Below are 15,703 nucleotides of genomic sequence, written 5' to 3'. Positions count from 1 at the left end.
CCATAGGATCAAGCCTCATGGAATAACTAGCTTATATAAGTGTCAAGATTTTACTCCAAGACCTCAGAGGTAAGCTCCCAGTTGAAAGTATGGAATTGTCTGCCAGAAATGCGCTGTAAAGACAGTTTAGAGCAAGGGACACCACATTTGCCATAGGGAATAGGGGACTTTTAAAAATCAAGACTACCATTGGGCACTGGTGGCTCATGCATGTAATCCTACCTATTTAGGAGGCTGAGATCAGGAGCATTGTGGTTCGAGGCCAGTTCAGGGCAATAACTCATGAGACTCTATCTCCAAAATTACTAGAGCCAAATGGACTAGAGGTATAGCTCAAGCGGTAGAGCACCTGCTTTGTAAGTGTGAAGCTCTGAGTTCAAACCCCAGTCCCACAACAACAACAGCAAAAAAAAAAAAAAATCAAAGACCACCATCCAAAATAATAACCATATCAGGGTGCAGGTAAAGAAATAAATATTAAGCCAGGTGCCAGTGGCTCACGCTTGTAAATCCTAGCTACTGAGGAGGCAGAGATCAGGAAGATCACAGTTCAAAGCCAACCTAGGCAAAAAGCAATAGCCTATCTCAAAAATACCCAACACAGGACTAGTGGAGTGGCTCAAGTGGTAAAGCGCCTGCCTAGCAAGCATGAGGCTTTGAGTTCAAACCCCAGTATCACAAAAAAAAATTTTTAAATAAATATTAAGGAAGAAAAAATGAGTAGAAGAACCATAGATGAGGAAAGTATCTTTTAGAGATGACAAAACTTTCTATCTCCCCCCACCACAACCCCTGGGAGCCTAGGTGCCTGGCTCTGATGTTTAGAATCCCCATTCTGTTTAAAAAATAAAAACCCAAAAAAGTTCAAGTGGCCTCAGAGACCTCCGGAAGTTACTCCTCCCTTGGGAAGCCCCAGCCTGGTTACACAGAATGAGCTGGGGTGGGGAATTATACTTTCTATCAGCCTCTCCCAGCCAGGGAGGCAAGCAGATGTGAGTAGACTTACCTCCTGCAGCCTACTGTGAGTAGGCGGGCCCATTCCTGATCGGGAGAGGGCCAGTATTGGCCTGTCAGGGCTGTGTCCATGCCCGTGCAAGCGTGTGTAAACCCATATGTGTGTACATGCATATGTGTGTAATGTTGGGAAAGGCTGACAAAACACTAAAAGCAAAGAAATGTGCCCTGCTCATACCTCCTCAGCTATCCTAACCAACCATGACTCCTCCATGTACCCATAGGAAGGTTTGAAGGCCAGATCTATTTCCAGGTAACATGGGAAAAGAGAGACTATGACCTTTGGATGTAGATAGCTCTGAATTCAAATCCCAGTTCTATTACTTGCCAGATGTGTGATTTGGGGTCCATCACTTAACCTCTCTGACCTTTGGGCTCCTGATCTGCAATATAGGAATAATGATTTTTAATTTTGCAAAATGTGTGTGAGGATGGAATGAAACTATCCTTTCCCAATTTCCAAAGGCCAGAAAGGTAAGAGTTATGATGTCTAAGAGGTCAATAATGCTTGCACTGAAGTCAGACTGTCAGTCTTTTGCTTTTATGTATTTATTTTGCGGTACTAGGATTTGAACTCAGGGTTTTACTCTTATTAGGGAGGTACCCTACTACTTAAGCTACCCCACCAGCCCCTTGTGTGTGTGAGTGTGTGTGTGTATGTGTTGATTATTTTTGAGATAGGATCTCTTGAACTATTTGCCTGGGCTGGCTTTGAACCTCAATCCTCTTGATCTCTGCCTCCTGAGTAGCTAGGATTACAGGCATGAGCCACCGGTGCCAGGCCCATACTTCATAAAGCAGGGATAACAATGGTATCTACTTCATAGGTTTGTCGTGAGGATCAGATGGTTAATATATACTCAGCAGGTGTTATACTATCTGGCACAGCACTTAGCACAAAGCTAATGTTCACTCATCTGTGGTCCTTGTCCCAGGACCAGCCCCTCTGCAGAGGCCCTGTCCCAACTTGCCCTGCCCATGGCTTTAAGCCAGTTTTTTCCCTTACAGTAAAATGTGGTTTTTCCCAAAGCTGGTCCTTCCCAGGCGTGCTGTTGTCATGGGAACCTACAGAGGCTGCCTCGCTTTGGGGGAGAAAAGGGTTGTTGATTAAAGCCAAAGAATCCCACCACTGCTGTTGCAGCCACTACAATAGTGGGCTAGCCATATTCTACCCCACAGAACAGAGCCAGCCAGAGGGAATCTGTCTATGTGGCCTCGCTCCCACACCACCTGTGCAGAATGCTCAGCAGATCCCCAAGTGAAGACCATGGCTGGGTGGTGAAATACCATGCTTCGATCCTCTCTGCCACCATTTCTCTTATCATCTATTTAAAACAGGGCCCGGTGCTGAACACCATTGTTTCCTTATGGAGCTGAACAAATGCATGGCTTAGAATAAGACTTTGTAATTGACTTGTTACTCCTCTTCATCTTCAAGACAAATGACACGTCTACAGGTGCACTCAGTTTCACACCACGAATGGGTAAACTGAGGCCTCAGAATGCCCAAGTGACTTCCTGAGTCATTTAGCCAGTAAAATGAGGAAACAGAAACTGGAAGCCAAGCTTTTTGATCTGTGCCATTACTCTGATGTGCCAGGAAAATACAGAGAGCAATGTTAGGGAGGGAGGAGACCAAGAGCTAGTCCCCAGAACCCAGAGCGTGCCATCCAACTCTCCTTTGGGAGGTGATTCTGAGAGGACAAATAGCTACCTTCCCTCTTCTCCCCCACTAAAATTCCACTCCTAAAAGTAAGACAGCCTGGTTTTGTTTTGTTATTTTTTAACAAAGAACAGCAGCACAGCAAGAGCCTTAAAGAATTTCATAAATTTGACCTCATAATTCCACTCCTAGAAATTGTCCCAAAGATCTCCATATGCTTCTTGACCTTACAATTCCAGTTAGAGGAATTCATCCTGAGGAAATACTATAAGCAGACATGAGCATAAATCTTCACAATTTCATCTGAAACACTAAAGCACTGGAAACAAATCAGCATTCAAAAATAGAGAATTGTTTCTACAAGCTACATCCACACGAAAGGTTGTAGAAAAGCATTTAATGGGGCTGGGATGCAGTTCAGTGGTAGAACATGTGCTTCATGTTCATGAGGTCCTGGGTTCAATCCCCACCCCAACAAAGAGAGGAAGATTGGAAGATTTAATGACATGAAAAGATGTGTTTTTGATATACAATTAGGGTAGGGAAAAGCAGGTTATAAAATATGTATCGTATTATCTAAAATTATGCATAAACAGGAAAGATATATAGCCAAATGTTTACAAGAGTTCTCTCTGCCTGGTGAAATTATAAACATTTTCTTCTTGACTATCTATATCATCAACATTTTCAAAGACAACTGTATATTATTTTTGTAATTAAAATAATCAACAATAACTGATTTAAAATAGCTTTCTCAGCAGGGCATGGCAGCACATGTTAGAAATCCTAGCACTGAGGAGACTGAGGCAGGAAGATCTTGAGTTCAAGTCAGCCTGGGCTACATGGTGAGTCCCAGGCTAGCCTTGGCTGCAAAGCAAGATCCTGCCTCACAAAAAAAATAAGATAAAATGGAATTTTAAAAAATAGCCTTATCCACAAAGATATACATTGTAGCATGACTTATGATAGAAAAAAACAGAAAGCACATTTATATAGGAAATGGCTTTGTAAGTAACATAATACACTATTAAATATTATACAATCATTAAAATGATTTCAAACTCTGTGGAAATATTTAAAGGTTTATGATATGCTAAGTGAGAAATACCAGACACAAAATGGAATGCACCATGATTATAAGTATGCAAAATATGTATGCAATGAAAAAATTGCCTCAGTTGGGTGGGATGAGGTTATGAGCAATCTTTTCCTCTCTGTTTCAAAATTAACCAATATATGACACTTTGCCTTTTCAAATAAAAATATTTAGCTGGGAAAAAAAATATTTAGCTCGGCCCAGTGGTGCGTGCATGTAGTTCCAGCACTAGGGAGGCTTGGCAAGAAGATTTCTTGAGCCCAGAAATTTGAAACCAGACTGGGCAACATAGAATGACTCTGTCTCAGAAAAAAATTATCTTTCTATCTCTCTATCCACACACACACACACACACACACACACACACACACACACACACACGCACACACACACACACACTCAGGGATGATATAGTGTTAAGCATAGGGCCCTGTTTCTTTCCATTTTTTTTTTTTTTTTTGGTGGGATTGGAGCTTGAACTCAGGGCTTCGTATCTACCACTTCAGCCATATATTCAGTCCATTTTGCTCTGATTACTTTGGAGATGAGAGGGACTGATCTCAAACTGCAATCCTCTAGATCTCAGCCTCCCAAGTAGCTAGGATTACAGATGTGAGCCCCCATGCCTGGCTGGGTCCTATTTCTGAAACCATTGTGGAGAAATGGGAGCAGAGAGTTCTCATTCTCCTCATCAGACCTTTCCTCATGCATTCATTTAACATGTGTTAATAACAATATTGCTATTTATTAAACATCTACATGTGTACTTTTTAAATTTTCTAATTTTCACAATGGCTTTTTCACAAGATAGGAAAGTTACTTAGGACTTTATTGGTTTCAAGTCATTGAAATCTAGTCCAGTATTTAAGGGAAAACTTTTTTTAGTTTAGGGCTGTAGGTGTTTCTTACAGGCTCCATGGAGCTGGCCTCAGGTAGTCACTGGAACCAGGATGTCAACTACACAAGACCCTTTCTCTGCTTGCAGCCTCTCTTCCTCTCTGGGCCTTTGTTTTGTCTGGATATCTGCTTTCATCTACTTCTACTCAAACCAGCTTTTTCTGCTCCCCAACCTCACAGGAGCATATGGCTGCTGACAGCCGTTGGGTCTGCAGTTAGTCTAGCCACACAGGGAAAGAGGCTGGAGTGACTCTCTGGATTCTAATTCTTAGTTTAAGAGGTAGAGACTGATGGTCCAACTTGGGTCAGTTGCCAGTCTCTGGCACAGTTATCTGTGGGGAGTGGGCTGTGTCATGCTGTACTACTATCATGGCAGCCAGGGACCACCACCATGCTTATATAAATAGGGAAGAAGGGGCAGTTTCCAGTAAGTGTGAGTGGGTGGTGGGTCACGTGTTTGAAAAGTAAGATCAATAGATGTTAGACATGGTAAGTCTTATTACACCTTTCTCTACAGATGTGGATCTTGAGGCACAGAGAAGTTGATGGGCATACTAAGGTTATACAGCTTAGAAACAACAGAGCTGGAATTCAAACCCTGCTTCTCTCCAAGGTCCACCTCATCACACCAACCACGCATTTACCAAGGAATATACCAGTTAGTCAGGCTGAGCATGTCCCAGACAGAAGGGACAGTATGTGTAAAGACCTGAGGCAAAAAGGAACTCCAGGTGTAAAGAGCTGGAAAGAAGACCAATGGGGCTGCACCATGAAGAGGGAGGTGGCTGTAGAGGAAGTTATTGTCCCAGACACAAGCCAGGTCAGATCAAGTGATAAGGGCTTCCAAAAAGGAATTTGGATTTTCCCTGAGGACAGTGACATTCAGGGGAAGGTGTTGTGTGATAACCATTTATAATTAGAAGGGCTTCTTCTCCAGCTCCAGGGTGAGGAGGAGCCTGTGGGGCCAGGATAGGTGTGGAGACCAGGAAGTGGTCTCACTGACCTAGCTGAGAGTGCTGGAGCTGCAACCTAGGGAGGGATGGAGATGGGTGGCAGGGTTGTTTCCAGGTGACTGGGAGGCAAGATGTTCAACTGACTGAGTAGAAGGTTACAAATGAAGGTCATATGTTGAGCTAGGAAGACTATCCCTGAACATCCGTGCTGGAGCAGGTGTCACAGTTCTGTGTCAAACATGATGAGTTTCAGAGCCATTCAAGGAGTGGGGTCGGTAGGGCTGGAGCTCAGAGGGGAGCCTGGCTGGAAACACAGTTTTGGAGGTTATTTGTGAGCAGTAAAGCCAAGGTGCAATGAGCACAACCAGGAGGGGTATGCAGAGGGAGAAAGGGATCAGGCCATAGCTCAAGGAATGCCTGCATTGAGCCAAGGAGCAAAAAAAGAGGAGTCCCCACAGGTAGAGGAGACCTGCAGTGGGTGGCAGGAAAGCTAGAAATGGGAGTGGTCTGTCCTGCCAAACCTCCATGAGAGGCCAGCTAAATAAGGAAGAACTGAGAATGGTCTACTGGATTTAGCAACAAGGAGGCCAGTGGTAACCTCCAAGGGATCAGTTTCCATGGCAAAGCCAGAAGGCAGTGGGCTGAGAAGTGAGTGGGAGGTGAGCAAGCAGACTCTTCCAATGGATGTGACCATAAAGGGGACAGGAGAGGGGAAGAGAGATCAGAGTGGTTGGGACAGTGTGTGATTCAGGATTTCTGTCTAGTTGGAAGGACCCAATGGAGAAAGGTAAATTGAGAATTCGATCAGAAGGGTGAAGGGTTATCAGGAGTGAGAAGATGGAGGATTGCCTGAGTCCAAGGTTCAAGGTCAGTCTGGACAACATAGGAGATGGGAGAGACACAGACACGCTTGAGTTTATAGGTTTATTTGAGGGCAACTTGGAGCTTCCATTTTTTTTCTATGAAATGAGAAAGAAAATCAGTTATGGGGACTTCAGTTGTTGAAATATAGAACGCTTGAAAGAAACTTATTGGAGAACCCAAGAGTCACAACCCTCTTATCAAAAAAACTTTGATAAGTCTGTTTTTGTTTTTACCTCAATACAATAGGCTCAAATTCTCAAATTCACACCTGAAATGCAATAAAAATGCAAATCTGGAAGCATTGTGCAAAAGCCATCTTGAATGAGTGATCACTGGTTAATAAAAAAAAAAAAGAAGAAGAAGAAAGAGAAATAATTGTATTTCTTTCAGGTACAAACAGTGACACAAAGTTATTACCTAGTGGTTGGGAGAAAATCATTTGTAATTAGCATAGAAATTGTTTGCAATGTAAATGAGTGTTTCTGAAGTACTTGACTATGCTTAAAAACAGTACTTTAGTATTTTAAGAATTCCCCTTGTGGGGTAAAAACCACTTTATATCTATTTTAAGACCTTGTTAAGTCTGCTTAAATGTAGTTAATTTTTTTTTTCTGGAAAAGATACTGGCTACATCAGAAAACAGTTTCTGGCAAAGGTAAGATGGTGCAACTGTGCACTGCACAAAGCTTTCCAAAGGCCATTTCCACCAGCGAGCAGATCTGATTGCGGGAGATTGTTACTAAGGGAGCAGTGAGGCGTGAATAGAAATTTCATTTCTCAGAAGACCTAACTGAAGTATTGATCCAAAGGGAGTAGCTAGTGAGTACAGGATGAGGAGCCGTTTTCTAATCAAAATATGAATAAATACAGAGAAACAGGCAGCTACATAAATGTAATCCTGGGCTCTCCCCTTGCCATGCGAAGTTCTTTTTAGCTGCTGCCCAGATGAGGAGGTCAGGAAGACAGGAGAGCCAGGGGCTGGGGAGCAAAGCAAGAAGTGTTGACATCAAGCGGGTCTGCAGGTCTGCAGGACGGAAGGCAGGAGCACTACGGGCAAGGACAGTATTCTACCATTGGTATTACTATTATTATTATTTATTGGACAGCAGTTCTGGTCCAGGCCCTTTGCTCCACGTGATCACTAGCCCTCACAACCACTGTATGTATCATCTCTATTGAAAGACGAGAACACAGTCCCTGGCGGACCTGTCCTGCTTCCTGCCCAGGATCACAAGCTCATGAGTGACTGAGTCAAGATTCAACTCTGTGGGCAGGATTCTTTTCTTTTTTTTAACACCCTCTATGGGCCTCAGGTTAACCATAAAGAACATAACAGCCTGTTATTATCCTTATCTTATGCAAGGTATAAGGCTTCTCTTAGACGTTATTTTGTAGCTTCTTCTCTCTTTTTTCTTTTTTCTTTTTTTTTTTCTTCAATACTGGGGTTTGAATTCAGGGCCTACACCTTGAACCACTCCACCAGCCTTTTATTGTGATGGGTTTTTTTGAGATAGGGTCTCACGAACTATTTACCCAGGCTGGCTTGGAACCATGATCCTCCTGATCTCTGCCTTCTGAGTAGCTAGGATTACAAGCATAAGCCACCAGCTCCCTGGCTTCCAACCCTGTCTCAGTCTCCATCTATCTTGCTCCCCTGAACCCACAGGCACGCTAGAGAGCTTGCTCCATGTCCTTAAATATATGCATATTCACATTAAGGATATAATGTTATTTTGGATATGTATGCATTCTAAACTTGAATAAAAAGGCATTGTGCTGTAAACTTCATTCTCTTTTTTGCCAATCAATTCTGTGTTTTTAAGATCTATCCATATTGCTGTATACAACACACACACACACACACACACACACACGCGCACACACACACACACACACACACACACACACACCTGCTTCATTGCTAACAGTGAATCTGAAAGATTTATCCGTAACATTTTACTTATCTACTCACATGGGGATGGACACCAAGGTTGGCTCCAATTCTGGTCCCACAAGCAGCAATGTGAACTTCCTCCCGCATGCTCCTTTGTGGACTGGTATGAGAATTTCTCTGAGATACACACCAGTAATGATATCGCAAGGTCTAATGTGGCAAAGGTCTATTCTTTCTGTAAATAATACTAAAAAGGCTCTACTAGTTTAAACTTTTATAACAATTGCGAAAGAGCTTCCATTTCCCCACATCTTGTCAACACTAGGCACTTTTTAAATTTTTCCATTTGGATGGATGGTAGTTGGTACATTATCTAAACGTGCATTTCCTGGGGGATGGGGTATAGCTTAGTGGTAGAGCACATGCCTAATGTGGAAGGTCCTAGGTTTGATCTTCAACATTGCAAAAACAACACCACCACCAACAAAACATCTATCAGATAAATGTGCATTTCTCTAATTACTAGTGAAGTTTGTTTGTTTTGATTTCTCAGACAGGATCTTGCTAGGTAACTCAGGCTGGCCTTGAACTTGTTATACTCCCTTCTTCAGCCTCCCAAATGTTGTGATTACAGGCGTGAATCACCACATCCAGCCTTACTAGTGATTTCGAGCATTCATTTTATACTTATTAGTCATTTGGGCTTCCATTTTTTCCTTTTTTGGATTAACTCCTTGTATCATTTGCCCATATTTCTGTTGGGTCTTGATTAGTAGGAGTTTCTTATATATTATAGATATTAAAGCCATGACAATTTTAGGGATTATAAATATCTCCTATTTCCTTCCAATATACCACCTGTCTAATAGTCTTATTATTATGATTTTTTTTTTCGGTACTAGGGCTTGAACTCAGGGCCTACACCTTGAGCCACATCACCACCTTTTTTTTGTGATTTTTTTTTTTGAAATAGGGTATTGTGAACTATTTGCCCGGGCTGGCTTTGAACCATGAGCCTCCTGATCTCTGCCTCCTGAGTAGCAAGGATAACAGACATGAGCCACTGGCCCCCAGCATCTTTTTTTTTTTTTTTTTTTGAATGTTAAATTTATCCATAGTGAATGGTGTGCTGACACAGTCATATCCATATATTTGTTCCTTTATGGTTTGTGTTTCAAGGATCTTCTTTTAGTTTTTCTCTATCCCTAGGTCAGAAGTATGTTCTCTTATATTTTCTTTTATTAACCTTGTAGTTCTACATTTCACATTTGGGTCCTTAGTTCACTTGGAGTCCATCTCTGTGTATGACAAAAGGTAGAGATTCAACTGCATTTTCTACCCAAACAGTGACTCAGTGTGGCCAGGACCATCTAAACAATCTAGCCTTTCTTGCCTAATATTTTAACAGCTTTATTGAAACAGAACTCACATACCCATTCACTCATTCTCAGTAGATAATTCAGTGACTTTCAGTATAGTCACAGAATTGTACAACTGTTATTACAGTCAACTCTAGAACATTTTCATCACTTGATTAAAAAAAAATCTCATACCAGGGATGGAGGTGTGGCTCAAGAGCTAGGGTGCCTGCTTTGCAAGTGCAAAGTCCTGAGTTCAAACTCCAGTCCTCCCAAAAAAACAAAATTCCCATACCTTTTAGCCAACATCTTCACAATTTTTTTTTTTTTTTTTTTTTGAGACAAGAACTGGCTAGGTAGGCCAGGCTGGCCTTCAGCTTACAATCTCGTTCCCCAGCCTCCTGAGAGCTGGAACTTGACTAATTTTTTATGCAACCCTTATCATGAATCAGCTCCCAGGCATCTGTGGATTTCTTTCTGAATTCTTTATTATTTCCATTTGTTTACTTGTCTGCTGTTATTCTATTATTCCATGACTTATCTTGTATCTTATAGAAAAAATTCCCTTTACCTTTTCAAAATTGACTTGACCAAATTCATACGTTCTTTGACCAGAAATTTCACTTTTTAGAGTTTATCTTAGTTATACTTGAGTGAAGCAAAGTGATGACTGTACAGGTTTATTCACTGCAGCATGGTCTGTAATGGCCAAGAACTGGCAACAACAAAAACTTCCAAAAATAAAGACTGGCTTAACTATGGTACACTCAAATAGTGGAATATGATATTGTTTAAAAAAATAAAGTGAAAATTATCTATACTAATATGTAAAGTTCTCCAAGATAAAAAATGAAAAAACTAAAGTATAGAATGATGTACATAATATGCCACTTTGTGGTGTGTGTGTGGTATTGGGGATCGAATCCAGGGCCTTGCACATACTAAGCAAACACTCAACTACTGAGCCACATCTCCAGCCAATATACCACTTTTTTTTGGAGGTACTGGGATTTGAACTCAAGGCCTCACACTTGCCAGGCAGTTGCTCTACCACTTGAGCCACTCCAGCCATCCCCTAAAATGCCACTTTTGTATAAGACGTAGGGGAAACAAAAATTCACTTGAATATGTGTAAAGACATTTTAGAACAATGGAAGCATAAGAAACTAAGACTGTGGTTTCTTTAGGGGTCAGGGAATCTGAGCAGATGGAAGACAAAGGGGGTAAGGATACATTTTACCATCTGCACGTTGACTCATTTCTTTCTGAATCATGTGAATGATTCAAAAGGTGACCTAGGGACCAGGGTTGTAGCTCAGTGGTAGAGGACTTCCCTAGTAGGTGTGAGACCTTGGGTTTTATCCTAGGCATTGAAAAAAAAGAAAACCATAAATAAAGAAACAACCTGCAGGGCTACTCAGGAGGCAGAGATCACCAGCTGGGGCAAATAGTTTGGGAAACCCAATCTTGAAAAATACCCAACTGAAAAAGGACTGGCAGAGTGTGAGGCCCTGATTTCAAACCCTCCCCAAAAAATAAAGAAAAGAAAACAACAGCTTAAGTCTTCATGAACATATTCTTCCATATAAACTTTACAATGAGTGTTGAATCAACTAAAAACCAAAACGAGCAAATCTCAGCTGGAATTTTGACTAGGATAAAAACCCTTTGCTCTTTACTCCTCTGCTCCTTCCATCAGGTGTCAAAAATGCAATGAGAGCCTGCAATCCCAGCCCTCAGGAGGCTGAGATAGGAGGATTGTGAGTTCACAACCAGCCTGAGCTACAGAGTGAGTTTGAGGCCAGCCTGTTTAGAGAGACCCTGACTCAAAAAACAAATACAAAACATACAAACAACAAAAGCAATGAGAGTGGCAAGGGCCTGAACCACAGGATAAGACCCATGTTAAGTGACTACCAGGACTGTCTCCAACAGTCTCCAAGTTGCATGTAGCTGTTTTTGTTTTTTTAACATGGGACATTTAGAAGTGTTTATTCCACTTCTTTATGTGTACCTGTTTTATTACTGTATCTCTAGATACATTCTTGCATATAAGCTCTTTTTAGCACCTTCTGTCCATGAGTGAGGTCAAGGTGAAGCCCAGTGGCAGGCAGAGCCTCCTCACCCACCTAGTGGCAGGTCACCTTAACTGCAGGCCAAGCACTTGAGAAAAAATGGCCTTTGTCAAGCTGACTTTATAAATCCAAAACCTAGAAAGGCAGGCAGTAGGCCATGCCTTGAAAACTTGTTTGCTCTGTTTATTTTCCTAAACATCTGTTCCATTTCTTGTCCTAAAGGATCATAGATTCCAAATTAGTAGAGTCAAAATTAGTGAGATTTTCCATTAATAAGCCTGAGACTAAAATGATGGAAAATCCACTAATTATAGGCTATAGCCACCTAAACCACCACTTGGATCCTGGCCTCTCACCCTGGGAGAAGGGAGAGAGAGTGAGGAGGGAAGGTTACATATGCAACCCACCTTGTGCTGGCCTGTCCTTCCTTCCTGCACCTCTGCCCTTTCCCCTTGGCTTGGAGACCTCAGCACCCAGTGCTTCCTGCCTTTGGGCTCCTTTCCCAGCCCAGGCCAAGCTAGGTCTCGCTTTTGACGGCTATGTAAGTCTTCAGGCTAAATTCCTGGAAACTCTAAAATAGAGCCCAGAGTGGAGGTGGGGTACATGTTTTCTGCTCAGTTCTGGGAAGCAGTTTGGGAGGGGAGGCTGCAGAGAAGGAAGAGGGGTAGAAAAGGCAGACAAAATGCCCATTATACCCAAGCCTGTCAATTTCCTTTTTTCATCTCTTTATCAGTGTTTGTAACTGAGCTTCTTATCAACAGGAAACGCCTGCCTGAGGGGATGAGGCAGGTCCAGGGGGACTGGACTGCAGACAGGAATTCTGGGTAGTGTGTTCTGCTGGGCAGCTTGGCGGAGCAGCCTCATGATTGCCAGGACCCAGGCTCCTTGCCTTGGCATCTGGTGGATCCTTCAATGTACACAGGAGCACCACCAGGTGGAGAGGCCAGAGGATCTGCAGGAAGGAGCACTGACCCTCTGTGACCTCCGTAATCAGATAGCTCAAGCTACAAAAGTGAGGAGAATTGTCTTTGCTCTGGATCGCCACCAAACCTCCTCTTTCCTAGGAGAGGAGAGGCCAAGTACCTGCCAAGACAGTAAGTGACAGTCATCTGGTGTGTTTGCCTCTGACTTTCAGAGGCTGGTGCCTGGGACAATCAGGTGCTTCGTGTGCTAGAAAACTGAAGGAATGGAGGGACTATAGCACTGATTGACCTCTTTCTAGGTGCCAGATGCTTTAAAAATATTGGCTATTGGCAGGCACTAGTAGCTCACACCTGTAATCCTACCTATTTGGGAGGCTGAGATGAGATCGAGATTTGAGGCCACCCCAGACAAATAGTTTGTGAGACCCCCCATCTCCAAAATAAACAGAGCAAAATGCACTGTCAGTATGACTCAAGTGGTAGAGTGCTTGCTTTGCAGCATGAAACCCTGAGTTCAAACCCCGTTCTCTCTCTCTCTCTCTCTCTCTCTCTCTCTCTCTCTCTCTCTCTCTCTCTCTCTCTCACACACACACACACACACACACACAACTTTAGGAAACTAGGGTTCTGAATGATCAGATGGGTCTTCCAGGAGAGTGGCAGACTTCAGATTTCAGAGTCAGATTTCAGATTTCCCAGAGGCAAAGATCAAATCTGAATGCTGAAAATAAAAACCAAAAAGGAATAGCTGGACCAAGCAAGGCTTCTGCAGTGGCTGAGAAGCACAGGTTTATCCACCAAGCTGTCTTTCTTCAAACTGACAAAGAGACTGAATGGAGAATGCAGGACCTGGCAATTCGGTAGGAGAGGCAGGAAAAGAGATGGGCTACCTGGCTTCCTGTGCCTTATCCTCTGCCTATCAGTTGCCCTTGAGCAACCAGACTCTGCTGTTAGTGATGGTGGTGATAAAGGGAATTGCAGTGTCCTTCACCCTGCTGGCTCCCTGGACAGCCCCATGTGCCCCCCCTAACCCCCCCTTGCCAAGTGCTCTTACAGTTGGGGATGTAGGTCAGTAAGAGTGGGTGGGTGAGAAAGAACAGAGAAGAGACTCATCCAGACATGACACCCCGCAGGGCAGCAGTGACAACACTTGAACCTGAAAACTGCCTGAAAATAGACTGCGTGTCTATGACATTATGCAAATCATATGCAAAGTCAAGAAGCCCTCTGTCTCTATTTCTAGCAAACTGAATGTGGCCCTGGTGGAAGCAGCTTATTCCAAGAGTCGCCCACCCAGAGTGATGACTGCACAGCTAGCATCAATCCCAGTCCTAAGGTACTGGACTTGGGATGTGCACCTCCACTCCACCCCAGGGCAGGCTTCCTAAGCACAAGGACTTTGCCATCTCTTGGGCTGTTGATCCTAATGCCAGCGAGGATGTGGAGGAAGCTAGAGTGAGGCAGGCCTGAGGAAGAGGGTGCCTGGGAAGGCAGAGAGAACTGTCCTCGAGGGTCTAGGCACCACCAGGCCTTGAAAGAGAAAGGGGTGGGCGTCAGCATCGAGGCTCACACTGCAGAGGGCTCCGTTACCCTACTTCCACAAGCTGTAGTACCCATCACTCCTCAGGAAGGGCCCTTGCCACACAGACCATCCTTCCCTCTTTGGACATAGGAAGCTGGGGCTTCCCTAGGAAATCAGGGTAAAGCAGCAAAGAAGCAAAGAGGGCAGTGGATCTCCTGTCTTCAAAGGCAGGCAGGTAGGTTGGGAGGCTATATAGAGGCAGGGGCTTGAGCACGGTGACTTCTCAAGGACTCTTCTAACCCTGCAAAGCAATGGGCTGGTTCTCCTTTCCCAGTTCCTATCCAGAACTCTTGCTCTGCAGTTTTCCTCCACGTCCTTGCTCTTCAACCACAGGGTAGCCATCAGGGTGTGGATAGATGGTCCAGTGCCTGGCAGGCCCAGGAGGAAAGGGTGCTAGGAACGCTTCTATGAGTATCCCCAGAGCAGCCTAAGAGGTCCCCAGGGAAGGCACTGGTTGTGTGGGAGCTCCATGATCCAGAGCAGAAGGCTAACTTGACAGGAAATAGGTGAAGTTTCCATGCAGAAGGAATTGGGGTGCCCTCTCTGTTTCCCAAAGAGGCACCTAACACGAAGGCTAATATTTAGAGCTGAAGGCGTGGCTCAATCGGTACAGCACCTGCTTAGCAAGCGCAAAGTCCAGAGTTCAAACCCCAATGGGGGGAGGGGAAGGCTTACATTTCCAGGCTGGGCAGTCCCCCGACAAGGTCCCTCTCAGCTTTTCAGTACCTCCTGCCTGTCCCTAACGCCCCCCCCCCCAACACACACACACACAAGCGCAAGCGCGCGCAATTTCCGGAGGAGTGGGTGGAAGCAGGGATGAGATGCTTTCTTAGTCAAAGGTGCTAGGGTGGATCCCCAAGTATGGGGAACTTCCCATGCTGCGGGTGTGGACTGACTGCATGCAAGAGGGGACCCCACTTGGGGAGGGACTTGAGAAGAGCGAATTGAGGAGGGCGGGTCCAAGCTGCCTCTGAATGAGGACTCAGGAAGCTCCTCGCTAGGTGTGGTTTTCGAGGGACAGTCCTCACAGCAGAACTGCTGAGTGCTCGCACGCACGCACGCACGCTGGCGCGCGGGGCGGGGGAGGGAGGAGGTCCCCAGCCTGCCAGGACAGGCAAGGCGGTGCCCTGCATGGCGGAGGGCGGTGGCCGCTGGGCAACTCTTCTGCCAGCAGAGGGCGACGTGGCGGACACCAGGATCGGGCTGCTTCCAAAACACGGTTGGAGCTGAGATTTGAGCCCCCTTGGGGGGGAGTCTAGGTAGGGGAGTTCGGGAGCTATGACTTGTCTAAGAGCAGTGCCCCCGGGGGAAGGGGGGGCATGGGGGATTCTTTTGCCACTGGATCGCTGCAGAGGTATCTGGCCTGGGAAGAGTCAGCAGGAGC

General features: G+C 44.5%; 1 protein-coding gene across 2 annotated transcripts in view; it reads right to left on the bottom strand.

Moving 5' to 3' along the window:
* Positions 1 to 8,614, bottom strand: part of Acvr1b (activin A receptor type 1B) — a 60,030-nt gene extending 51,416 nt beyond the window's left edge. Inside the window, exon 1 of one of the 2 annotated variants that reach the window (XM_074083425.1) lies at positions 8,460 to 8,614. Coding sequence is in view for 1 of the 2 variants with exons in the window: in XM_074083424.1 (XP_073939525.1) it covers positions 8,460 to 8,528 (69 nt within the window). In the remaining variant the exon portion in view is untranslated. The remainder of the gene's footprint in view (positions 1 to 8,459) is intronic. The other variant, XM_074083424.1, reaches the window with a different exon arrangement.
* Positions 8,615 to 15,703: the final 7,089 nt, after the last annotated feature.

The sequence above is a fragment of the Castor canadensis genome, chromosome 8, assembly GCF_047511655.1.
Source record: "Castor canadensis chromosome 8, mCasCan1.hap1v2, whole genome shotgun sequence".
NCBI classification, from domain to species: Eukaryota; Metazoa; Chordata; class Mammalia; order Rodentia; family Castoridae; genus Castor; species Castor canadensis.
This window is presented reverse-complemented; position numbering and strand designations above follow the sequence as displayed.